This window comes from Solanum lycopersicum, chromosome 9 (assembly GCF_036512215.1).
Source record: "Solanum lycopersicum chromosome 9, SLM_r2.1".
NCBI lineage: Eukaryota > Viridiplantae > Streptophyta > Magnoliopsida > Solanales > Solanaceae > Solanum > Solanum lycopersicum.
Window position 1 is genome coordinate 46596286 of NC_090808.1, and position 27872 is coordinate 46624157.

Here is a 27872-nt window from a genome sequence, read left to right on the forward strand (position 1 = left end):
AAAAAATTAATTTTTTTTGAATATATATGAAGGATGAAGTTCTTTTAAAAAAATATATCGTATGATTCAAGTCTTTAGATTTGTTCGATACTGTGTCTGCTATGCCTTTTTTATCCTTTATGGGAATTCGATGATTCTTCATCAGGCTCTTCCCCAGAATCTGTAATTTTGTTTTGCTAATATTTGTTTGATAAAACAAATTTATGAAAGAAACAAAAAAACTCATATGTTATTATAATTGATTTATTGTGTAGACAGTCAATTTCAAAAAGAATAGCTAAAACAAACTAAGAGAAAAGAAATATATAAGAGAGAATTTTTTACATACCTTTAAATTGATCAATAAAGATAGAGAAAAAGAAATATAAGTGTTCTATAGGAATATACAAAAGTACACCATCAACCTATGCCCGAAATCTCAGAGATACACTTATACTTTACTAAGGTCCTATTACCTCCCTGAACTTATTTTACAAGTAATTTTATTCCTCTTTTCGGCCTATGTGGCACTAGCTTGAAAAAAAAAGTCAACTAGCGTTGGGCCCACAAGATAGTGTCATGTAGGTCAAAAAGGGGTAGAAAATTATTAATAAAATAAGTTCAGGGGGTAATAGGACCTTAGAATAGTATAAGTGTGTCTCTGAGATTTCGGTCATAGGTTGTGGGGGTACTTGTGCATTATCCCGTGTTCTATTTATATAGTAGAAAATAAGTTGATTGTACATGTGAAGACACATATAATTTTATATCACAAAAAATAAGGGAAAATTTTAAAGAATATAAAGTGTTAAGACAAGATAAGAATTGTGTTGTGTTCTGTTTTCTCTCACAAAAGATTTGGTTTGAGATTAGTATATATGTTTTGTTATTTATAAATGGGAAAAGAACAAATATAACCCAAACTAACATAAATGGTATGCAGATACCCTCTGTCACACTTTTGGACATTGGTGCTCGCCCCTTCCGTTCAAAGCTAGAGCATATATACTCTTTATACTAACGGGCATACACCTTTCATCATCTTATCCGCTGACCCGATATGACAAATAAGATTGTATGATGTGTTCGTATTTAGTCTTCCGTTAGAGTGAAGGGTATATATTCTATAGTTTTTGGACGATAGGGAAACCAATGACCAAAAAATATGACGCATGATATGTGCATACCATTTATGTCAGTTTAGGGGTACATTTATCTTTTTTCCTTTATATATTGTCTATTTAAATTGTATCATAAGTTAGATTTCATAAAAGGACATATATTTATAACTTTATTTCCATAAAAACAAAAATTCATAATTATTTCTTCTAATAATAAAATCACAATTTTTTAAACCATATTTTAATAATTAATCTATTAAGTACCAAACTCGATTAAAAGAGGATAAACTTGACTGGACCTTAAAATAATTAGGGTAAAAGGGCATGATACAACTATCAATTTTGCAATTTATAGTAAAAATATACCCGTCATTACAAAAAGGGCTCACAAATACTCATATAATTACACAAATGACTCAAATATACCATCTCCGTCTAATAGAAGAGAAAACTTAATTTTAATTAATTTTTTTTAAGATTTATATCCAAAAAAATAAAAGCTATGTAGGTACACTTTTATATTTTTTCAAAATTAAGTTGTTTATTTGATCTTTCTCACACATGAATTCTTTTTTTTCCCTGTTCAATGGCATGACCCAAAATTGGACGTGATGACACTCATCTATATTCTCCAAAAACTATCAATCACAAACCTTACAACACGAATAAAAGTGGAGAGTAGAACAAGAATAACATAAGAGCGGAAAACTTAGTCATTCTAATATAAATTAAAACTTGGTTGTCACGTTTAAAAGCCACTAATATTAATAAACAGTTGAAATTTAAGTGCAAGTATCAATGTATTTTACTATGAATTGAGCAAAACATAAAATAAGAAACAAAAGGCCCATAGGGATGACAGATATCTACCTCTCAAACTCCTTGAGAAGCCTTAAAAATAGAAGCAGAGCAATCGCACGGACCGGAGCTCAAAACCTACCATTGTAGAAGTCAAGGTGAGTATTAAACAACACAATACTCAGCAAAAAACCTATTAAACAACACAATACTCAGCAAAAAACTAGGCTAGAATACGATAGTCATTTCATCCCAACTTAAGTGTCTAGACTACAAACTGCATTAAATCAGCTCAATATAACAATTTAACGATACACAGTTCATAAGGCTTGGCTATCACATGCAAATAGTCATAGTTCAACAACTAACATTTATTAAGTGTACCCAAGTTTTGTTAAACTAATTTTATATTATATGTTTTAATTAGAAATTTTCATTGTTTACCTTCTTACTTCATTATTTTTGTATATATCCAACCTTCTTGAGCCTTTACTCATAGCAATACCACTACCATAAAAATAACTTTTGCTGATAATAAATAAGCACATCAACAAGGAATGCTAAACTTGTTGAGACGACCTTAGTCGGAGTTAATCGAGCTCGCCAAATGGACGTGAGTTGAAGAGCCAATGGTCTTTTTAACTTTTTTAATTAATCCCTTTAAATTCTTGCATTGTTCTTTTTCCTTTCGTTCATCCACATTTTTTTCTTAGTTTCATACATTATTTTAAATAATTCAATCAATTTTATCATAAATTGCATCTCAATTCCATCATTCCCAGACCCCCTATATATCATCAATATTGGTTCTTCGTCAACTCTTTGTTATTTTACATTACTTTATAAGTTTCTTGAATCCATGTTCTTAGAGTTTTAGCTATCGTTCATGATTAGGTTGTTTTAATTGCATGATTGCTTCAATTTTGTATTAAATGTTTCTCTTTGATTCGACTCAATCAACTCCCAGAGGAACAATCCACTAAACAAAAGAGGAGTGAGATTCTTTTGTAAGGCCATCACTATCTAATTACTACCGCAGAGCCTGTTCCAGCTTCTATTCTATCCCTGTGGGTTCTAGCCCCTAGGATTCTTAATCATCTCAAAGTTGTGGGAATGCATACTATTCTTGAGGAGACACGATTGTTCATGGATGGTGTGATAAATAAATATCCTGAGATTTTGTGAGATCTTATAAGATTTCATAATTCTGTGTCGTTCACAAAGCCCTATCACCCGTATGTTCTGAATTAGATGAGGGAATCTTATGATGTATATATACAATTGTTACCAAGAGATAAGAAGAAAAAGGTTTAGCTTGACCCTAATGAAGTTGTTCAAGTTCTAAGTAGGAAAGTGAAGTGTAGAAAAATTGATATTACTAATGCATTGGACTGCATTGTACGAATTTGTCATAAGTTGTCCAATAAGCTTGAAAAGACATTAGATGCGCTGAGGGGTTGGATTGACCCATTCTTGAGTGAGACTTCAACTCCTTAGATTAACGAGGGAGTGATAATCGAAAATAAGTTTATGCACATCACCATGCGATACTGGTTTGGGTTACTCCGCCATACAAAAGATGATCTGTTACGGTTTATCATCGCTAAAGAGAGGCTAAATCTGGGTTCAATAATTGCGTTGGAGAAATTCATGAGGGCTAATAATTACATACACATCACACTGCCAAAAGACAGGTGTTTCTTTTGTGGAGAAGAAGTGTATAGAGATCACCCCAAACTGCAAGTGATATTCGTTGGATTGAGGTTGAGTACCTTTAATATAAGGTCAAACGGAAGAAGACAACGTGGATAAATCCCTGGTTGTTTGTGTAGAATTATTTGAGGGTGAGTCTATACCTCCCACTTCTTTGTCTATGCCTTAGGTACTCCTATAATTGCTACTCTTTCTCACCCTCCTTTAATTCAAGAGGCTGTGTTTTGGATTGGTATTGTGTGACCTTGCATATTCTACAGCTTAGCGAGCCTCTCAGCTTAAGGCACAGGTTCCCTCTATGATTTACCGGGCTATAGAGACTGCCCTGTACCCCTTTGGAAGAGATACGAGGGGCATAGGGAAATATTACGGGTGTATAAGAAACACATTCATGGATTATCTTCCTGGATTAAAGACTTGATAAATTATGTGGATAAATAAAAATTCATTGATATTTCATATTAGTGGACTGATTCTAGTATCTCGGAGGGCGCACACATAGAAGTTCTTGTGATAAATACTACAGAGCTTCAAGTTACTGATAATTCAGAGACCTTCGAGGTTGAGCAAGAGGGCATAGGTTCCAAGGAGGAGGCGAGACTTATAGCCCGATAGTTAATCCAAATGCGGAGTTGTAGTACCTTGAGAAGGTGATTCTACAAATTGCTAATGAGGTTTCCCTCTGTGACACTTCTATCATTGGCTTTAGTGGGTCCAAGCCACTAAAGAGCATATTACACCTACCTTGTGAGATGAGCAAGGCATTGATGCCCAAAATGAGGCTGCACAAGTTGGCCACACCTCTTTACTTCCCTAGATGTCAGGGCTACCCTCTTACTCTCTCTGTGATTTTCTACTTAATTTTGTGTCTTAGAGGATAGTGTCTATTTTTTTGCGGAGTAGAGGGAGTTTTATTTGATTGGGTTGTAATTTTGATACATACTCTTATTTTTCATACCTCTTGGATTATAATTATCACTTGATGGTAGTTAACTTCTTATTTGCTTTGATAGTATAATTGCTTTTGTTTTGGTTTAGTTGTTTTGATTCTCATGCTTGTCTAAATTTTGAATATCGATTAAGCATAACTGTGTAATCTCGAAAAGTACTCATGTGGAGATCTGTGTTGGTGGATAACTTGAGTTGTGTAATTCTTGCTTGATTTTTGGGCATCTTGTGTTGAATAGTTATATATCTATTCATGTAAATTTGTAATGATCCTTGCATTCATTCTAAGGATGTAGTGTCACGATCCAAGTTCAGAACGTGACCGTCGCTAAGGGGGAGAATCCCAAAGCAAGCCTTACCAGAACTCTACAGATTAATGAGCAGAGTTTCCTTTGTATTTAGGCATATCCTGAATTTTCTTATCTCAAAAATTCACAACACAACTAATTGAAACTATAAACCACAACATGATATCCATCAATGATCTAATTGTCACACAATTAAACCAATTAATCTCTAATTATAGAAAAGGTTCCAAACTAGTCACTTTACTACATTTCGAAGGACTAATCTTGACTCAAATCAAAGGAATCACAAATGGAGTGACTCTAAGAATTTTTAAAAGAAACTAAATAAACATAGCAAATCAATAGTTCTCTTTCCTCACGAAGCAATTCGGGGCTCAATAGATGCTACCAATTCACAAGCTAGTTCATAAAATCCTCTTCAATACAACCTGAGCTCTTCGTAAAAACAATTAGCGAGGAGTGAAACGCTATCTCAGTGAGTAATAATACTTAACCACAACCATTTTTAACGAGGAACAAGTCATAAAACATGCTAGTATGATAGTCAAAATGATAAAATCACTTCCTTTTAAGAAACCTTAACAATATTCAATCTTAAGTGCCTTATATATGTAAAATATATGTAAATACTTAATAGTAAACTAAAAATATATTTTCATATCAAATCTTATTGTTTGGAGGTTTCTGAGAATGAATTTTATGTAATCAGTGCAAGCTTCTCTTCAAGAAATATCAAAAAAAGTGAACTCATCATATAAGAATTAAATATTCATATGAGTCGATCCCTACTCGAGGGATATCAGTAACAATACATGTGTTCTACCTTCCCACTATCAAAGGTTTTATCATTAATGAGTAACTACAAGCTACACTAGGCCTAACGAACCCGCAGTTACTAGGAGATTCATCAAGGTCTACTCCATTTATATTCTTTGCTTGTAGTCAGTAGATGCATTTCAATTGAAGTTTCTGATGTTAAAAGTTTCGCGTTATTTATCAAAGGCAATACGGAAGCTAATTTATGGCATTTGTGGAATGGTCACTTGAATGTAAGGGGTTATAATTATTAGGTCGTGGAAATATGGTTCTTGGTTTGCCTAGAATTTATTCTCTTGAATTTTTTGAAGGATGTGTGTATGGAATACAAAATTGAAATTCATTTCTTGTAGGTAAGTTTTGGAGAGAATTTGTTGTCTTGAATTGGTGCATGATGATCTGTGTGGTCCTATGATTGTTGAGTCCTTAGGTGCTACTTTTTGCTTTTTACGGATGATATAGTCGAATGAGTTGGGTATATTTCTTTAAATTCAAATCATAAATATTTGAAAATTTTAAGAAATGGAAGTCTTTTGTTGAGATACAATGTGTTTGTAGAATTAAGACTCTTAGAATATATAGAGGTGGTGAATTTATATCAAATTTTTTCAACACCTATTGCGAGGAAAATGGTACTCATAGAGAGCTCGCAACACCTATTGCGAGGAAAATGGTACTCATAGAGAGCTCGCAACACCATATTTTGATATTATATGTGCATATGATCTCAATCTTAGTACAACTGGCGTAGTAACCCCATTTTCTTCCTATTTCCCAAACATTTTTAGTTTCGGTCGTTGAAGTATTTTGGAAGACGACTTGAAGAAAACTTGAATCCTTTGATCATCCAAGTAGGGTAGATCCTCATTTTTCGAGGCCGGTGCCAATATCTAGATTATGTTGTCATTTTAGTCTTAAGACTATTATATTCTATGTCCTTTCATTTGAGTACGGATTGTATAAAGCCTATATGTGGCTCTCTTTACATTGATGTATGGGCTATGCCCAAAATTGCTAATCTGGTTAGATGGTTATGAGATGAGACCATCTTTGAGATTAATTTCTATCTTATATATGTATGTGCAATAAAAGTAGAAGGCTATGTAACCTTCCTGTACGAAGGGTCTATGTATATCGATATACATATAATTATGTGTATGTAGAGATCTATGTAAACCTCAAATGTAGAAGCAATAAGAGTTTTAAATTTTCCGCTAAATTCGACTTATGAATGTGATGATGTAAATTAAGAGGCTAGTCTTAATCCTCAAAGAGGACGACAACGCAGGTTACGTCTAGGGGGTAAACCCGGATGTGACACTATGATGGATAAGTTCTCCCAAACATTGTTGCTCGTTGGTTATGGAGAAGAATCTTGTATTCATATCATAAATAGTTTCACCCTCCTTCATAATGAAGTTCTTATATTGGGTGGTCAACATGTCCATCTTTTATTCTTTCACCAATTTGGATCCCTTGTGAGTTGTCCTGAGACAATCCCATATTTCTTTCGCCGACTGACAAGCTGAGATTCGATTGTACTCTTCAAATACCTATACCAAACGCGAGTAGTTTCTTTGCTTTGTAGTTTTTCTCGATCTTCTTTCTGTCTACCTCAGTGTACTATTGACGCGTCTTTGGAATTAATTTTTTTATTTCACCATCCTTCATCCTTTAAGAAGTCGTTCATCCTTGTTTTCCACCAGCTTTAGAATTGGCCATTAAAATGAAGTGGTCTAGTTAAAGATTGCCCTTATTCCAATTCAGTGGAGAAACCATCTTTCTACATGAGTGATACGCTCAAACTTACTTCTCAAATAAGAAGTAAAGCGGTTGTGTCAAGTAAATAACCCAACTAATAACGTTGGGATCGTTCCCATGAGGGAAATAGTTTAGACTTAACTTCAATATATTACTACTGTTGTTCAATCAATTATTTCCTTGGAAAGCAAAAATGATAAAAGGGGGGGTTTTCTATTTCTAAATAAATGAAAATAACTAGCGAAATTGAAGGAGACAACTAACAGCTTCAAATGTTTGAGTTTAATCAATTAATAGAAGTAACTAGGGTTTACGTGTTCCCCATAAGTTCATAACTTGATGGTTCTAACTATAACAGTTCTTTCCTAGTATCTTGCATGCAAAGAGATAAGTTATGTATTTCTAAATCATTGGTACGGCATCTAGAAAATTTCACTCCGCACCTTGGTCCGGCTACGTGTGTTGCTATACTAATCCTTATCTTTACCTCATATTAAGCATCGTATTCGATATTTGACTAGGTTATTACCTCGTACCAATCAATACTAGCCTATTAGATAGTATACACTAAATCTATGTTGATAATTCTTTTCCTATTATCTACCTCCTTGGTCCGGCAAGTAGCATTAAGGCGAGTTCTAACGTTGGTCATCCGTTAAAAAGACTTCTAAGCTAAAGAATTATCAATACATGCAAGACACTATTCTAGAATTGTTATTTTAGTTAGGTTTTACCTCATTATTCGCCTATGGTTCCCACAACCCTAGTTATGGAGTTTAGTTACCCATAGTCATAATCACAATATTAAAATATGTGATATAAGAATTCATGCACTTACTTCAATGAGAAAGAGTAAAATTCGAAAGTTCACTTGATTAATCAACAAAAATCACCAACAACCAACTACTGAAATTAATTGAACAACAAAGATTTTTCAAAAGTGTAACAATAATCCTCAAGTCTAATCCACAAAAGAAGCTCAAAAATCAAGAGTCTAACAAAAAGTCTAAAAATAATCAAGGGTCTAACCTCAGAAATGATATTTTTTGAACTATTTATAAAAAATAAAATTCTAATTAAATAAGGACTCTATTTGCTGGAAATCTATCAAAACGCGGCTGGATCGGCGGACCTCGCGACGGATCTTCGTGGTCACGACGGACCATCATGGACTCCGTCGTCCTATGCTTGTGCAATATCTTCTGCTGCTCTCTTTATTACCCTCAACGGCAGGTATGACGGATCGTCACAGGCACAACGGTCCGTCGAGGGTCTCCGTTCCAAAATACTTGAACACTTAGAATTTGGGTACTAGGACTACTTCTCTGATCTTCATGACGAACCAACAAGATGGACCATCATGGCTACGACGGTCCGTCACGCACTCCGTAACCCCACACTTGGTCAGACTTCCCCATCTTCCTTCAGCAGCTGCACTACGATGCCACCTACGGACCGTCACGAGCATGACAGACCGTCACAAGCTCCGTAGGTGGTACTTTTCTGTATTTTTTGCTCAAAAACCTTTGCATTCATCTTTTAGACAGATTTCCTACAAATAAAGAGAAAGTTACAGAAAAATTAGCACAAAAAGGCTTTTGGACACACTAAACTTAAGGAAAAAGTATTAATAATACCGTGAAACCATGGTATATCAACACCCTCAACTTAAATTCGTTGTTTGTCCTCAAGCGATGCACTATGACTCAATACAAAATCTTTGTGCAGTAGTATCCATGTTTTATCGTTCGCAATAATTTGGCAATCAATCTCATCATATTTATGCTTGTTATCAATATTAGGCTTGAATTATGTGGAATCAGACCATGACACAGACTCACCATGCACTAACACCTATCCTTTTCAATTTCTCACCGAGGTGCTAATATTTTCGGTATTGAAACTACTGTCCTCACTTCAAAACAAAATCCTCATTTTTCACACAATGATTTCAGTTTGAGTATAAGATTACTTTTCAGCAATCACTCTCAAAACAAATTCACACTCATTCATACATATTGCCATAAGCTTGACCTTATTTTCACTGCTTTAAGTTCGCTATACAACTCTTAGGATCACTATAGGACTTTTTTAGATTGTAACATAGGCTCAGGGTCAGGTAGGGTATATTTAGGTATACATTAGTGACTTTTTGCCCTCCTTGACATATCTGCTAAACATACCAATTTTCTATCATTTTATTTTGCCCAGTTTCTCATATTCTTTCACCTTGCTATTTTCCCTTTTTCTTCATTTGTGTAAGTGACTCTCTTCTTTTCTTGCTTGTATTTCTTGTATTTTTTTTATTTTTTTTTACTTTTTTTCAACTAATTCTTAAGTCACTTTACTTTTGTTCTTTCTCTCTATTTGTTCTTTCAACCCCACTTTCCAGAGCATTTCTCATAATAGCCACCCTCAACTCATGGCTTTACCATGAGTCAAAGTACACAATACCCAAAGTTGGGTCAGGGCCATAAAAAGGGTTGTTTACTGCATTAGTCACCCTCAACTTATGCTTTTGGCATAAGCTGAGGTGCACATGTCCAAAGAGGGACCAGGGCCAACACATTATTCTCAGAAAAGGTCAGTTGGGGTGAAAAAGAAAGGTATAGTTTAAGCTCAAACCATTTGGATCAAAGAAGGATAAATTTCATTTGGTTTTCTTTTATTTAAGCTAAAAGTGGGCTATATTGAATAAGGGCCTATGATCCTTTCCTAGTTGTCTATTACAACTTACTTTTAGCAGGACTAACCAGGCAAGTTCTAGCTCAGTACAAATAGTGGACTATTCAAATCTTCCTCACACTACCTTGAAATCTCATTACTATACCAGATTATCAGACACCAAGTTCAAATTTTAGACTTAGGGTCATACAGTGGTGTACCTCTATGTCATGCTTAGAGCCAAACATTTATCAATTACTATGCCTAGTCAAGCATCATTTTCATTTTATTAGGATATCATTTTAGCCATCATGCTTCAGAATTAAACTACGTACACAAGATATAGACATGCCGGTTCAACAGAAAAAATAATCAGTCTCTTGAGGAAAAAGAACAAAGGCAAGAAAACCCCAAAAGAGGATAGTGAATTGGGCTACTCAGACTTCACCCTAGCACTCACTTTCCATTTACCACACCCCCAACAAAAATACATGCAATTGTCCCCAATGCATAAAAAAATTGAAATACAAGAGTGGTAGGCGAAGCAAACCTGGGGCGCAAAGCACCGACGATCAGCAAGCTGGTGGGTCCAGTTCTCTGAAACCCACTAGCTCTGTAATCTGGACACCCTTAGTAGTGTCCTCAGCAAAAACAGCACTATCAGCAGTGCCTCCCTCTATCTCCATATTTCTGCAGCTAGACGACCCAGCAGCTAACTTTACTGCTCTCATCTGACGCGCCTCCTCATAAGCAAGCGAGGCTCTTCTCGCAGCCTCCATCTCACGGTGCTCCTTCTTTCATGCTCGAGCTTCATCCTCCTCTCGACCCTTATGCCTCTTGTCATGCTCTCGAGGGGGAGGTGGTAGAATCTCTGAAGAGGCGAATAGGGTCGCCATCACTGTGTCTTCAGCAGGCTCTACAGAAGGGGACTCGGACTCAGGCACCCTAGCCTCTAAGATCACATCTATGTCTGCGCGAAGACTGTCGACCGCAGCCGGAAGGGTCGACACATCCACCTGAGGGGCTGGTCGAGCTAACACCCGCAACTCAAAAGCGTCCAAGCGCTGATGAACCTCAGCGATCTTCCGCTCTGTGTGCTGGACCATTCTCCGCTCCAAGCGCTCTTCTGCCTCAGCAATAGACCTTTGCATCCAAGGCTGGATGTGATGCAGAAGTGTAGTCATCTGTGCCTCTAATTTCTAGACCCTAGCAAGCAGGACCAAAGCGGAGAAAGGGGCTGAGCGAAAGGAGCTCGGCCAGTGCTACTAACCGGGATAGACTCGACCGGGGTAGTGTTAGTGGAAGCCGCCTGCGTAGCCGTGCAGGCCTGTGCTACCGTATCAGCCAGATTGTCACCAAATGGAGGAAACTCTAAACGGGGCATCTGCATGAAGCCAACTTATTGGCCTCATCCCTGATGAGGCCGATATCAACAGTGCCCAGCGGGATCTTGAGCTGATTAACGTGCCATATAGGCACACCTGCGGACCTGCATAGAGAAAATATCATGCACGGGAAAGGGTAAGTAGTTGTGACCTTGAAAGCCCTCTCGTGCATGACCGCCTGTAGAAGCCAAGCAAAATCCACCTCAAACTTGGCTATCATCGCCGCCATCAGTACTGGTCGATCCCATGTGACTATATTATCAGCGGCTGTGGGGGTAAGGACGTGGCGGACAATCAACCATAAAAACTTTGTCGTGAAGGTCAGGCTAGCCTTATTGATGGCTCCCTTCGGATCGGTCACCCAGTCAGCACCTTCTCCATCAACGGACAAGTTCAAGGTCATCAACCTCTTGGTGGTCTCTCTCAGCGATGGCTCACGCAGGAATTGGCCATCTTTGACAATCTGCCATCAGTAGTCAAACTCGGCAGTGAGAGGGGTCCGGTTAGCATCAACATTCTCGCCGTATAGATACCGGCGGATGGCAGGCAGGGAGATATCAACCTGAATGCCACGTACTCGGACCTGCTCCAGTGGGAACTCTTTGGCGGGGGCAGCCCACCTATCAATCTGTGATCGGAGAGTCGCTACGTAGGAGGCATAACTCTCGGACCAACTCTTCACTATAACGTCCCAACGGACGCGCTGTCCACTCCAGTGATGTCTGGTAAAGAGATTGTGGATCTCTGGGATCATTGAAAGACTTCCCGTAAGGACCCGTCGCTCCAATGTAAGTGTCCGAGTCATGACTCCTTTGTCATTCAAGAACTTTGCATCAGAATAGACTTGATACTGCCCGTCGACACACCACCGGTTGGGTTGGTCGGTAACCGAGGTGAGAGTATGAGTCGGTGAACCGAGTGTGGATTCTGAATTGTCAGCCTCATCAAGAGTCTAACAAAGAGTCTAAAAATAATCAAGGGTCTAACCTAAAAACGAGGTTTTTTGAACAATTTATAAAAAAAAATAAAATTCTAATTAAATAATGACTCTATTTGCTGGAAATCTGTCAAAACACGGCTGGATAGACGGACCTCGCGACGGATCATCGTGGTCACGACGGAGAGTCATGGACTCCGTCATCCCATGCTTGTGCAATTTCTTCTATTTCTCTCTTTATTACCCTCGACGGCAGGTATGGCGGATCGTCACAGGCACAACGGTCCGTTGAGGGTCTCCGTTCCAAAACACTTGAACTCTTGGAATTTGGGTACTGGGACTACTTCTCTGATCTTCATGAGGAACCAGCAAGATGGACCGTCAAGGCTACGACGGTCCCTCACGCACTCCATAACCCCACACTTGGTCAGACTTCCCTATCTTCCTTCAGCAGCTGCACTACGATGCCACCTACGGACCGTCACAAGCTCCGTAGGTGGTACTTTTCTGTATTTCTTACTCAAAAACCTCCGCATTCGTCTTTTAGACAGATTTCCTACAAATAAAGAGAAACTTACATAAAAATTAGCACAAAAAGGCTTCTAGACACACTAAACTTAAGGAAAAAGTATTAATAATACCATGAAACCATGTTATATCAAGTTTCTCTCTTGGAGTTATCCGTCTAAAGAGCACTTTCTTTTATACCGATTAAAAGAATGTATGTGTCCACTATCGGTCAAAGGACCAAGTCCATTGACACAACAAGAACAGTAAAGAAGAGTAAACAATAAGCAGAACTTAACACAAATAGTTTACGTGGAAACCTTCTTGTTCAAGGGAGTAAAATCAAGATTTGTCACATATGATTTTCAACTGTTTCTACTAATATCTTCGAGCAACAGTGAAACACAGTTACAACCAAAGTGAGAATAAGCTATCAATCTCACAACTAAGTAATACCTTCATTACTTACTGAGCCTAAGCAGACACCACACTGCCCACTAAGTTATTACCCCTAAATAACTTAGAATTCAATAAGCAGATTCCAAAATGTCCACTAAATTATCAACTCTTGACAACTTATAATTCAACTAAGAAGATACCACATTGTCCACTAAATCAACTAGACCCTACATAAATTAGAATTTGACTGAACAGATACAACGCTGCTCACTAAATTAGTTAACTCTAGCCGCTTTAGACATTTTCACATAGAAACAAAAGATATGAATCCCTTATAGATTATGAACAGATTTACAATGTAAGCACGGAAGTATAACTCCTAAGACACACTATGACACTTGCAGCTCGATAAGGTCCTTGTTGTGTTTGCGGGAGAATACTTCTTCAAGATGGTTTTGCTTCTCTACTTGAAGAATTTTCAAGATGAAAAAACTAAGGTTGTGTCTATTGAACATAATCTTTATGAATAATAGACACAACCTTCAAGGTCATACCATTGACTGAGGTTTCTGTCATAGATGGAGACTGTGCACTAACTAATTGTATTTTTTACAGCCTGGCATTTGTCTATGTATTGGCACAAGGATCTGGTGCCTTTTCAAGGTTCCATGAGTTTGTCAAATCATCAAAATTGCAAATAACAAGTCCAGCGAAAATGAATAAAATATTCAACTTGATCCATATTTAATATGGATAAAAGTGGATCAACCCAATGTTTAATATATGTAGTAATATTGCCCATTGCTTCTTATTAGGGAGAGAAATGCGTAATTTTATTAAAAGAATTGTTTTCTTATTCTTTTTCTATTTTTAGCGTGTGTTTGGTACGAAAGCAAAAAAAATTATATTTCTCTAGATGATTTTTTAAAAAAAAAAAAAAGAGTGGTCATGAGTCAAGATCAAAATTCGGGTCTAAAATTTAGATCGGGAATTAGGATCGAAAGTTGTATCCCAAAGTCAGAACTTGTTTGGGGTGGTGAGGTTTATTTAATGGAAGTTTTCTAAATATTTTCCTAATTTAAGAAAATTTTGATTCTTCCCCTTTACTTTATGTATAGATTAACTTTTTCTTAAATTTGAGAAAAATAAATCCAAAAAAATTTAACTCAATCAAACAAGAAAAAATTAGAAAAATATTTTTGTCGTAGTAAATACACTTTCAATAAGGATAATTTTTATAGGTTACTACACCTTTACATATATTAAGGAGAGTGTAAGTAATAGATTCCCATATTTTATGATGGATAATACGAATTAATCTATATCTAACTCATTATTAAAGGGAAACTTTCACACATAGCCACTTAAAAATAATTAATTACTCTCCATAGCTATAGTTTAATAATTACAACTTATAACTACATTTTATATGGAGGAGAAAGGCGAACGAGACGATGAGAGAGGGGAGAGAGGACAGACAGAGGGGAAAAAGAGTGGGACAAAGGTGAATTGTATATGTATTTTAGTTAAATAATTGTATATCATACATATGTCTTTGTATATATGGTAAGAGAGATTGGGAGAAGAGGAGAGAGGCTAGAGAGACTAGGAGAGGGAGAAGAGAGGAAAGCGAGATCGAGAGAGGGAGGAGAGAGGCAAGCGAGAAAGGGCAGAGAGTGGGAGAGAGGTGATTGTATATGTATATAATTATACATACACAAACATAACTAATTATACAAATTCGAAGTCGACCAACGTAATTAATGTATAATGTTAGTAGTGAATGGGAATTATAGCAAACTATAGTTATGATGAGTAATTGAATAGTATAAATTTGCTTTGAAGGGATTGATTAAACGAAGAATCATAAATTTGACACATCTTACCACTCCCAAAAGTACCTTGACATATCCTATTAGAGAAATTTAGTATTTGAGACAACTTTAAGAACATAATTAATTAAAATAACAACAATTTAAAATTTTTAGTGAAAATGACAAAATAGCAATATGTTTATTGATTTTATGTATTTTAGATTTTAGTTTTATTAAATCTATGTATTTTAGATTTTAATATATATTAATATTATTAATTTAATGTATTTATGGAAACTCATTTATTGGACCAAAAAATGGTCCAATAACCATTTAATGAAAAAAGAAAAAAGAAATTGATAATTACATTTATTGTTCCAAGAAATGTAAAACTTAATACCATTCAAATTTTTCAGATTATTCCCAATTTTCAAGTTTCTTTCATCAAAATTTCTAGATTCTTCATCAAAGTTATTGATTATCAAGGATTCAAGCAGATTTTCGAGCTCATAAAAGATTATTATTAAAGCAGATTTCGTGGTGGCAAGGTTAGTTCAACTTTCGATTTTGATTTTTTTTGTTAAATCTCTGATTTTATAAATCACGATTTTTTGGATTATTTATGTGATTTTTTTAATATCCATCATACATTTATGATTTTGTATTTTTTGTCCCTTTTTTGTGATTTGGAGGCTGCACTATCTGGTCCTTAATAACCATGTACATTCCACTCATTTTTATCAGGTAACAGACGAATCGGAATCCTATATGTATCCAACAAGTTACTTGGCTTGTACAGGTCGGAACAATATGGTCCAACATCAAAATGTTTCTTCTTTAAAACGGCCAAGCGTGCGAACATGGTATTTCATCTATTTGAAAGCTTTGCAAGTACAAGTTTTATTTTCCAAACAAACAATATAGGTTCTACCTTCGTGATGAACACTGAACACATAATTATTTGATGGTACAACCTACAAAAATAAATAAACAGTTATGTTATATAATGTTGATGAACATATAAATTGTAACAACATACCTTTATACGTAATGACGCTTCTTCATTAGCAACAAGCATCTATTATGGTCTACCACAAAGTGTGGTGAAAGTATGTGAAGCAGAAATATATTTTTCAAATTTCATCTTTCAAACATCTGTCTTACTTCATCAAGGAAATCGTATACTGGTAATTCCCTTTCTTCAAATAGAGAAGCATTTATGCACTCAGCTATGTTTGATGTCATAACCATTTCTCGATCAACTGTTGCATATACCCTAGCCCATTTTTCATAACCTGCTGATTCCAAGTAATTTTTTACACGAACATCAACTTGTTCAACCTTTTCCATCAGTTCATCAAATTCAGATTGTTTCCATGCCTTTGCCATCCCATAAAAACTTCTGACAGACTATTGTGCTACTTTTTAAATAGTATTTTAATATTATTTTTCCACAAATGTCAAGTACATGCATAATGAAGAACTCCTTCAAATACCCTTGAAACAGCCTTTATAATACTTTCGTTTCGATCGGATACAACACACATGTTATCTTTAACACCATGAGCTTCTCTAACTGTTCAAAAAAAACAAGTCCAGGATGCATCATTTTCTGAGTCAATAATTGCATATGCTAGCGGCAATATATTTCCTATACACAAAATATTTAATAAAGTTATTATTTCATATAGAAAAACTATCTTAAGCACCCAAACAAAGTATATATATTATCATTTGAATACCTGCTTCATCAACAGTACTCGCAGAAACAAATACTCCATTATACGTCCCCCTGAGGTGGTTGCCATCAACTACGACAATTGGTCTACAACACTCAAAACATTTTATGAACGGGATGAGAGAAATAAAAATATAAAGAAATTAATTTTCACCGGTTTTCTTCATCTTTATATGAGATCTAGGGTAGATAGCGTCCTACACGTATAAGTAGCTCGACAGTTTACCATAAGAACCAGATGGGGGTACCCCTTAAAAAATTACAGCCTTATCCTTTCATGCCAATGAGTATGATACATTTACTCCAAGAGCTAGGCTGGCATCTTGTTGTATATCCTTTGGTGTCAACTTCCTTTTATGATCAACTAACTTAGGTTGTATCATACCTCCAATAAGATTGATTGTTGCTTGACGTTGTTCATGAACCTTATCTTTCAATGGACACGTGTGATTATCTATAAATTTTCTAATTCTGAACATTTCAGATTTAATAATACTTGACGACTTCAACACCCACCCACAATTCTCAGACACACAAACAAGTGTATAACTGTTTGAATAACACCATATTAGAATTAGTTAAATACAAATAAAATGTTTGATATAATGTAAAAAAAAACATAATGAAAATATAATTATAAGAGAATCCAACCAAAATACACATACCATGTTTGACTCGATCTGTTCGTTTTCCATTGGAATCTATGATCAATAGTTTAATGCGTCATCACAGCTTTTAAAGTTCCCGTGTCCTTATAAACTTGATCTTCGAACACTATCTTATGTTTGGCGTTTGTAATAATGTCGCAATTCATGTAATCACTATTATTCGACACACTAAGCACTAATGCTTCTGTATCAACTATATTTCTTCCATCAGGTCCACACATTTCGAATCCATCTTCTAAAATATTTCTATCAGCTAATTGACAGTCATTCACAAATACGGATACACAAAGAGGATACTTTGATAATTCTTTGTTATCTTTTTTCAACAACATATACACTCTCACACCCATGTCCTTGTGTATTTCCAGAGGTGCAGTACTACCCTCTATCTTATTTAAGTTTCACAATATTGAAGCTCAAGTCAACACAAATTTGCTTAGAAACAAGATCCATTAGTTCTCTAAATGTCGCATATTCTTTTAGCACAATTGCTTCTGTAATGTAATCAACATAGAAATTTTTCTTGTTCCACCTCCCAGAATGCATGACCAAAAAGCTAACGCTTCCCATGGCTACAATAACAAATATATAATTGATGATCAAATTTTTGCAATATTGAAAAATGAAAAAAAAAATATCCAATCTACATTCACAAAAATGTATGTTTCAAAGGGTACCAGAATCGGTAAATATGAACTCAAATGCAGAACTTTATGCACACATTAACAACCGTTTCAAGATCAATACATATATAATTTTATATTGTTAAAAATAAGAAAAAATCAAAAGATGCATAACAAATATGGGTCTAAACAGAATCAAACACATATCCAGCTGTATGCATCATATAATCAGATATAATTATATGATTGTTCCTTATCTTGTTCAGAGATTTTCTATTGATATCAATGGAACTTACGTCGAGCTTCCAAAAAAAAATCAAATCATACAAAGATTCAACATATTCATATTAAACATTTAAAAAAATACTTGATCTCGAAATTAATTGAATTGCATTGCACAGACTAAATTGTTGTTGTGGGATTCAAAAATTTCCGCCTTCAAAAAATTTCCATATTCAATTCTATTTGCCGAATTCGAATCGTCTAATCAAGCAACTTTACCAATTTAATAATTAGGGCGACAACTTTGTTTGTAATTTTTTTTTTATAAATATCAAAAACAAAGAAGAAAAGAAATGCTAAACTCAAAAGATGGCAAAAGTTCAGCTTTTTCAAAAGTAACTGAAGGATTATTAATCCTATTTACCTTTTTTATGTTTGAATTTCCATTTTTTCTACAATTTTAATTATAAATATACGTATCCTATTAAAAAGGGGGGTATTCATAATCTAAATTAATTAAAACATGCTAGTTTTACTAAATATTAAAATGTTGTTACTGAGTCACCCAAAAAACTAACATATTGTTGTTTTGATAAAAATCTCATCTTATTATCCTCAAAGTCTCCCCAAGGCCCAAACTATAATTTTTGTATATTTTATTTTTTATTCTGTATACCAATTTTTTATTCTATATACCAACAATATTTTATAATATATATATATATATATATATATACATAATAAGCAATTAATTTTATTGCCATGTAAATTTTCAATAATAATGGATCCGTAGTAAAATACACGCACAGAATTTAGTATGATAAAGGACCAAAAATGATGAGATTTTTTTTTTTTGTCAGAGAAATTTGATAAAATAGTTCTTTAGAATTGAACTGGTTGCGAGCATTTAAAAAATACAAATAAAGGCGGCACAAATAGTTTTGTATCTATCAGAACAAGGCCAAGTCTCATTTTCTCCTAGAATACTTGGAATTGAGCTACTTCATCTGTTCCTTTTTAGTTGTTATGTATACTCAAAATACTTGTTCCAACGTATTTGTCAAAGATAAAGATTTAAAGGAAGGAGTAACTGCCAAGCCTAATCAAGCATTTTGAAGGACATACTTTACAGCATCCACGTAATGTTTTAACAAATACTCCACAATCTTACAAAACATCTGCTGTAGTCCTTCAGAAACCTGCACCATATCCTTCGACAACTCTGCTGATAAAATTCTCAAGTTCGCTATTACTTCTTCCGTGGCTGTTGACATGGCAGACGAACCCTCTACGATTCTTTCCCAGAGAAGATCAAAGAGAGAAGATGCTGCGTCACTCAGTACTTGTAACAGATGACTCAGCAGACATTTCAGACAGCTCTTGATGGCATCTCCTAAGGCAATCAATCCAGCTTGGATGACTTCGCCAGGAATTTTAAGTGCTTGAATCATCAGCACGAATGCACAGGCTGATGTACAGAAAAATAAGTGAATGATGCAACATAAAAACGTAGCTATCATTGTGAATACGGTGTTCAAGAAGAGAAGCACCATTGAAACAGGAGGAAAGGATGAGAAAGCAAGAAACATAATAAACATATTGATGGATTTAAATAGTTAGGATAATAAGTTGGCTGAGTTCATGTTATTAGTTTATACGGTTAAATTATTGGAATAATAATAAGATAGTAGTGGTCCGCACATTTTAGCAACACAAAGTCTTCAAGTTTAATTCCGTATAGAAGATTCTAACTAACTTATATGAGGTTTTTTGTTTAGAGATTGACCAAGTGAATAAGCATTCATCAGGTATTATTAAGACTTTAAAAAAAGGATACCACCTACGCTACTGCATTTTTCAACTCTTAAGCCCAATTGCAAGATGGAATATTTAATTGCAATTATAACTAAGCAGCTCCCAATTTAATCCTAAAAATTCCTTCTCTTTTTATATCATTGCTTCAACTTGGTAGGAACAATAAGTGAAAATTATTTTAAAAAAACAGGGTTGACAGATACAAACACACCCTACATTATCCTTAAACCCAAGTAGGAAATGAAAAGGAATAAAGCAAACACAATCGGCAACTCTTCATCCCTCCAGCATCTCATTATAAAATGTGACAATTTTTCTGCTGGCTGCTAACCAACAAACACAGCTAGTTGTTAACTCTTAACACTTGAATGCACTTACCTCTCATCAGTGGCAGGAGCAGTTAACTGTCTTAACTCTTAATTGTTGAAGAGATGGATTGCATTAAGGATGGAGATCCCTCTGCAGGAGTTGACTGGTATGAGGGAATTCATCCTTCAGCAAGTCCAGTGGGGATTAGTAGGTGGTGCCAGCAACGGGATTCATGCAACTTCTTTTGCCTGCAAAAATATTTGACGTAGTCGTACAGAATCATATTGCTGTTACAGGACAAAATGAAATGGTTTGGGCACTCATTAATAGACAAAATCATGAAACTGCTTTACACCATACATGATTTATTCACATAATATGGATGACGTGCTATACAACTCAAATTTACAATGCATATCCTCTGACATCGACTACCAGAGAACAAATCCTTTGGTATCAGATACCAGAAAGCTTCTATATAGTATATGTACATATATATACCAACATCAATAGAAAACAATCACGCCACTGCCAAGTTAGTTCTCTTTGAGCTTATACACAGTCCTAACGTATTCTTCTGCATCCCAAAGGAAAGAACCAAAAGCAATAGCCTCCAAGACAATTCTCTTCAAACTTGCCAATGATGTCAAAATTACATCATCACTCGCCACTAAAACTGTGTTTTTGTCACCGAAGAGTGCATAGCTATGCTTCTCAATCAGATTCAGGGCCTCCTTGGACTTTGGTTTTGCGCACATCTGCAACATTTCTGGGTCAAAATTCATCACATAATACTTCAGTTTGTCTTGCTTTTTTTCACGAAGAAGTGGTATTTGACTCACTGATGTAGATCGTGTCCCACCGATGCAACCAAAGGGAACAATCTCCGATCCCAAGGACTGAATTGTTGAAAGTAAGAGTTGTTTATAACTGGCAAGATCAAGGTACGGGTTGATATGATCAAGTTTCTTCTCCAAATGGTGTCTCAAGGAAGCCGACTTCAAAAAATATCCGTACAAAACAGAAGCAACATATACTTGACAGAGTTTGAACTTTTGTACTTCCGTAGGGGTCCAATTGTCTGCCACATTTGACTTCTCTTTCCATCCTAGAACAGAAGTAAGATGTTCCCTAACCATTTCCAGCACTTCGCAGCTATGGATAGACTCGAGTTCCCAGTCCTTGCAAGGCCATATCTCAAGCCTGCCATTATACATGCATTTCGAAAGCCTGGGAATCAAGTGCACTCTGATTCCAGAAAACTTGTAAGATATTAGCATGTACATAATGTCTTCAACAGAAGTTTGACACTCCAGCTCTTTTACCTCAGCAATCCTCCTGGCATAACATCACATTCAAATCTCAGTAAATCCGACACAGGAGACTTTGATAGTCTATATCTAGATGAACAAGGATTAGGTAATCTAACAATGAGTCGCCCAAACAATTATTCCTACCATCATTGCACAGAAACCAACATTTACCTACTATTTTAGTCATTTAGCCGATGAATTAGGCACCAAAACAATGACCATGTCTAGCTCCCACTGGTGGTTCCTTGTATAATATCAACAATAGTTACATTCCTCAAAGAGCTGTTGCATAAGTAAAATAGAATAGGAAAACCAAATTTTGAACAAAAACACTCCTCCATGTTATTTTAAAAGCTCTCCTGATTGGTTAGTAGAAGTAGAGGAGGGCAAAGTCCTCCAATCCGTGGCCACAACATTTTTACTTCCTCCCGTGTTCCTCATGTTCATCTTCACGTCTCTTACATTCGTACTCAATACTACTGCAATTCTTAAAAACACTTGGATCTTTGAAATTCTACAAATTAAACACAGGGACAAGAAGCTAATTGAACCAAAATACCAGAAGAACCCAGCTGAATTTGTAAAATCATACAATACAAAAGAAGATAAATTCTTCATTAATTAAGTTCCATTACTGCAGCTAATTTTTAATGAGGATCTCATGCTGAAGATATCCTTTAAACTGGACTACATTCTCAAGAATGAGTTTCTGCCATTCCACTACTACTTGCAATTGTAACTTGGACAACCAGATTAATACAGAACAGAAAAAAGAAAATGAAGTCGGTCAACTTAATTATATTCGATGATTTGGCGAGACTACAAGAAGCTTATGCTCCTACACCGTCAGCTTTATTAAAGGTATGTATGATATTCTTACAGTTGTGGTGAGCACAAATAACTTTTAGTTACTAAGTATCTCATTTGGGATTTGTTGTTCCCTTGAGCACTTCACATACCAGATATTTGGATTTCAGTATCATCTTACTAATTTTTGAGGATTTCAGCTTCCTAATTATTTTAATCAACTTCAGATGGGCTTTAATAGTTCTTTTCTGATGACTTCCGTTAAAATCAATCTGCTTTTATCTTCACGTTAATTGGATGTCATGCTTCTAGAGCAGAAGATTGATATTTGTTGTAGATGAGATCAACTGTGTCGCAATCTAAGTCCATGGCATGTATTTTCCGCTTTAGGCCTAGGCCTGCATGGATTTGTCATTCAGGCTACATCACATCAAATCCCAAAAACCCCCATACCATGTGAGCTTGAGTCATGCCTTATAAAGATCTTTACTTTCCGCTCACATTCCAATGTGGGATTTATCTAAGGTGCCCATATTGTCTGCTTTGGGCCTAGGCCTGCACAAATTTGTCTTTCGGCCTATGCAACATCGAGACCAACAGACTTTCCTCTCTCATGTCTTAACAATCTTCAGATGTTTGCTAGCCTAGAAGCCCTCCAGTCCTCCTTCCAAAAGTTATGTTCTTCAGATTACCAAGTTGAGGACAAAAGAAAGAGACGTGAAGTTGACTATGTGGGAAATGCGAGACAGTAAAAATCTTTTGGTCACAGCAGTGTTTTGGACGGCGAGAGGCGACAAAAGGCAACAAGGGCCTGCCTCACCATGCCTCACCGCTCGCCTTTTTGAATCGAGGCGCCAATTAATACCAAAAATTAAAAATATTTAATTGCGCATATAAATATTCAAAATTTCAATAGCAATTACATATATTAGCAAATACTATAATAATTACTATAGAAGAATTAATTTTTTTCAAAAAAATAATGGACAACACAGTGAAAGCGGTAAGCAGTCAGCAGCATTTTACAGTAAACAAAGAAAACAGAGGGAAAAAACAGAGCAGTGAAGAAAACAGAGGAAAAAGAAAGAGTAGTGAAGGCAGCGAGCAGTGAAGAGTGAAGACAGCAAGCACTTCAGAACTTCAGATTTCAGAATTTAAGATTCACTTCACAAGAAATTGAACAGAAGAAAAGAAGAAAATAAGAGAAGAAGAGGACTGAACAGAAGAAACGAAGAAATGAAGAGAAGAAGAAAGAAAAGGGGTCATACCTTTCGCGCGAGTCCACTGAAGGAGAAGAAGAAATCGCAGGGTTGAGGAGAAGAAACGCGAGTCGTGACTGACTGGAAATATGGAAAAACCCTAATTTTGACTAATATTATTAAGTCAAGACCTTTTTAAATATTTTAAAATAAAAGGCGGGGCCATTCAGGTCGCCATTATGTCGCCTCACATCGCCTAATTGATCTCGCCACGCTGCACTGAGGAATGGCGTTACATGGTCGCCTCGCCTCACCATAGAGCCTTTGGCGAATGGCGAGCGCCATTAAGAACACTGGGTCGCAGACTGGTGTCTACCTTCTATTAACTGTCTTCGTTTACCTTTCATTGACTAGTTGGAAGCTTTCAAAATGTCATCAAAAGAGTGAATTTGTTCAATTTTTCTTTCTGTCCCTACGTAAATGCATCAGTGCATCTATCTCTTCCAGCATCGCTCAAGTATTTATGCCTCCCAAAACATGTGATGCAGTTGGATAAAGGAAGACACAAGCTTGTAGCAAAGATTTCCAATTGAACGGCTCAAGAAATGATATCAATCGACAAACATATTTAGTGCAGATGGAAAACAAAAAAATTATCAAGTATATCCAAATATCGATAAGTCTAGGCTGCAATATATTCTAAACTTAGTATCTTTAGCTGAGGTTCTCGTACTGAAAGATGATATACATAGAGCTTTTTCAGCTTCCAAAACACCGGAGATGAAATGTATTATTGCATGATAGATGTTCATTTCATAGGCTTATCTCAAGCTACAGGTTGTTGCAATAAAAAATGGACTTTAACATACCGGTGCCAGATATTACATTGATCAACTCATGTCATCATTGGGTAATCTCTATTCAAGTTTCAAGAATTTCATCCCTATGCAAGGCCAAGATATTTCTGGGGCTGCCTAATCAATTGGCAAATTATTGTATCCTCAATTACACCTTTGCTAATGACAGCTTTCTCAAAAAAAAAAATTCTTTCTCAAAACTTTTGCTTATGACAGCTACAAACTGGTCCATACCTATAAGAAAATAATCTGTAACAACAGATTAATTAACATTGAGGAAAATGACTAACTGAAGGAGAACCTTTCTGTTATGTATTGCATTGCCAAAACAATGCAGTCTAAAGGTAATGTAGTTCGAAGACGCTTACAGAAACACAGAGGTCTTTCATCGCATAGGAAAAAAGAGCTTTATCACGCCAACGAAGAAACTCATATGCTATTATAATTTATTAGTTGACACAAAATAGTAGTAATTGAAAATTTCTATTGAACATCATCCTGTTCTTTCTGATGGCAAACATCAATGAAAGATAACTACTCTAAGTATCTCAAAACCATTTAGTAACGAAGATAATAATGATAACATAAACTTCTTAATATTTTTTAAGAGAGAAAGGAAAACTGTAGAGATGAAAGAAAGGAATGCGAACGATGGTCTTTGAATAGCGGGAGATGAAAGGCGAATTGAGCTGAATGGATTTTCTTTCACAAGTACAGGTGAATTATGGATCAAGAGAGAGAGAGAGAGAGTGATTAAAATTGTTTTGTCAACCTCAAGTAAATATTAAAGTACATGTAAATATCTCTCAACCCTTTCACTAATTTAGTGTCAGTTGAGTTTTCATTTGTGCTAACTTTGCTCCAGGCTCCAGCATCTGTTGTCCAAGTCTATCAAGTTGAATCCTCCTCTTGATATGATAACATCCAATAAATCAAGGATTTGGTAAATATCATCCCTATTACTCTCTACCATTAAACTCAGTAATCCAAAACAAAGAACCAACACTTTATGTGAGACTCGGAAGTTTTATGTACCTAAGAAACAAAATCAATGACTGTACTACCTACTAAGATTCCTGTAAGGAAGTCTATTTAAGTTCTTTTCTTTATTCGGGCTCTAAACATACAATTCTATCTCTAGATACAATCTTAAAGAGAAGAGAAGCAGGGGAATTTTCTCTAGTCTACAACAGAACTTCAAAAAGTTAGTTGAAAGTGCCTTTACTCTTTAATCTTTAAACTTGTCTATACAGACAGTGGATAGTGAAGTAAAAAACAAGAGCATGTCAGTCAAGAAAACTAGAAAGACCAGAGTTTAAAATGCTACATCTCTTTTCATCTTGGTGGGCACATGAGCTTTAGTCCTGGTCCCACGCCCCAGTCAACCCCTTTTTTAATGATTGTGGTGTCTAGACCGACTTTCACTCATCTCAACTAAATCCACGAGATACCTACCACTACCACTACCACTTTCCACCAAGAACAAGTACAAGTAACTCTTGGGGGCCGGAGCCTCTAGATACTATCAGCATAAAATATAATTCCCCGTTTGGTAAGTTCATTGACCACTAGATTACCCGGAGCCCCCCATTAACTATCAGCATAAAGATATATTATCATGAATCATGTAAGTATATGGGGATTAGTACAGCCTACATTGTTCTTGCAGTAGGGTTATTAATTAAAAACAATAAAGCCAAATATGTGATAAAGGATAAAACCAAGCACGTACAGCTTATAAGTATTGAAAATGCAAAATCACAGTGAAAAGGCAAAGCAGGTACCTGTGCAGAAAAGCTTCATCAGTGCCCAAGCTCAGATTCATCCGAGCCACAGCTTCATCCCGTTCATTAGCCAACTTCTCCAACTGTTTCTGAACAGCAACGTGGAAATACTTACGATCATTCAGTAGCAGAGTGCTCAACAACCTCCCAGTCGGCGTTGCTGGTTCTAACGGCGCGTTCAAGCCACCAAACTCACACTTACTACTACTACCAGTAGCCACTACAAACAAGGATCTCCTAAAACCAACAGAAGAAGTGCCGAAGGAGGAATTGTTGGAAAGGAAACAAGTTGATGATGATAAGCAAGTCTTCACCGCAAGAGGTAAAGATTGGTGAAGAGAAATTTTAGTGTAGGAGAGGCCACAGTCCATTCAACAAGCAATTGACCAGAAACACTTTACAGAAATTAGGGAACAGAGAGAGAGGGAGGGAGGGTAGTTATGTATGATGATGGATGGGTTGGTTGGGTATTAATGGTGAAGAGGTTGATTGATAGATAACTGGGAGAGATGGTGGAGGAAAAAGACAAACAAAGTGGAAGAGAGGATAAGGGATCGTGACTTACTTATCCACTAAAAATCATGATAAAGGAAAAAGAGTTTGTACATTTGAAATTCCATTTTCTTCACGTCTATTTTGACTATATAATTATTAGCGATTAGTTAATTGTTTCTTTTTTTAAAAATAATTATTTATTTAAATATTTTTTTTTGGTTTTTTTTAATTATTTATTTAAATATTTTTTTTTTGATTTTATCATTTATAGCAATATAGTATAATAATATTATATATTTTATTATAACTTTTTTTCTCTCGCCTTGCTCTTCTCTTTCACCCTTTGTTTCTTTTTTCTCTTTCGTTCTTTCTCTCTTTCTTTTCTTTTTCTTGTTATTCTTTCTCCCTCTCTTTCTAATGATTTTTCACCCTTTTTTTCTTGTTTTACTTTCTTTCATAGAGTTGTTTATGATTTATAGATTCAATAAACTTTATATCAATAATTAATCAGTACAAGTAATTTTATCGTAATAAATAAAAAAATATAATAAATAACAAAATAAATTAAACTTGAATTAAAAATGTACAATTAAAGTTGAATAAAAAGAGAATTAAACATGAATGAAAAATGTAACAAACAAAAACACATTCTATGATTTGTAAATTGAATAAAACTTGTTTTAATAATGAATCAATCAATAATTTGCAAAATTAATTGAACATGTAGTGAAAGTGTATTATATATATAATAAATTTGAATTAGAATACAGAATTAAGCATGAATAAAAAACGAAAAAGGGTCAAAATTGCCCTTAAACTATGTGAAATGGACCACTTATACCCTTCATTACATTTTGGGATCAAAAATACCCTCGTCGTTATCCTAAGAGAC

At 35.5% G+C, this 27872-nt stretch overlaps 2 protein-coding genes across 2 annotated transcripts; both read right to left on the bottom strand.

Annotated features, from left to right (window-relative positions):
• Window positions 1-19474: 19474 nt before the first annotated feature.
• On the bottom strand, window positions 19475-20773 carry LOC138338104 (uncharacterized). The gene is made up of 2 exons (XM_069288705.1): window positions 20595-20773; window positions 19475-19869 (listed from the first exon to the last, which is right to left on the bottom strand). The coding sequence occupies exons 1-2, from the start codon at window positions 20599-20601 to the stop codon at window positions 19505-19507; spliced, it is 372 nt and encodes a 123-aa protein (XP_069144806.1). The 5' UTR covers window positions 20602-20773; the 3' UTR covers window positions 19475-19504.
• Window positions 20774-20833: 60 nt separating this feature from the next.
• Window positions 20834-27103, bottom strand: LOC101262953 (UV-B-induced protein At3g17800, chloroplastic). The gene is made up of 2 exons (XM_004246991.5): window positions 26486-27103; window positions 20834-21863 (listed from the first exon to the last, which is right to left on the bottom strand). The coding sequence occupies exons 1-2, from the start codon at window positions 26854-26856 to the stop codon at window positions 21062-21064; spliced, it is 1173 nt and encodes a 390-aa protein (XP_004247039.1). The 5' UTR covers window positions 26857-27103; the 3' UTR covers window positions 20834-21061.
• Window positions 27104-27872: the final 769 nt, after the last annotated feature.

Bases quoted from the DNA above. Each gene is read 5' to 3' on its own strand.
- LOC101262953 (XM_004246991.5), bottom strand. From the start codon at position 26,856: ATGGACTGTGGCCTCTCCTACACTAAAATTTCTCTTCACCAATCTTTA. The intron at 21,864-26,485 runs GTACCTGCTTTG...ATGTTATGCCAG, and splicing joins GATGAAGCTTTTCTGCACAG to GAGGATTGCTGAGGTAAAAG.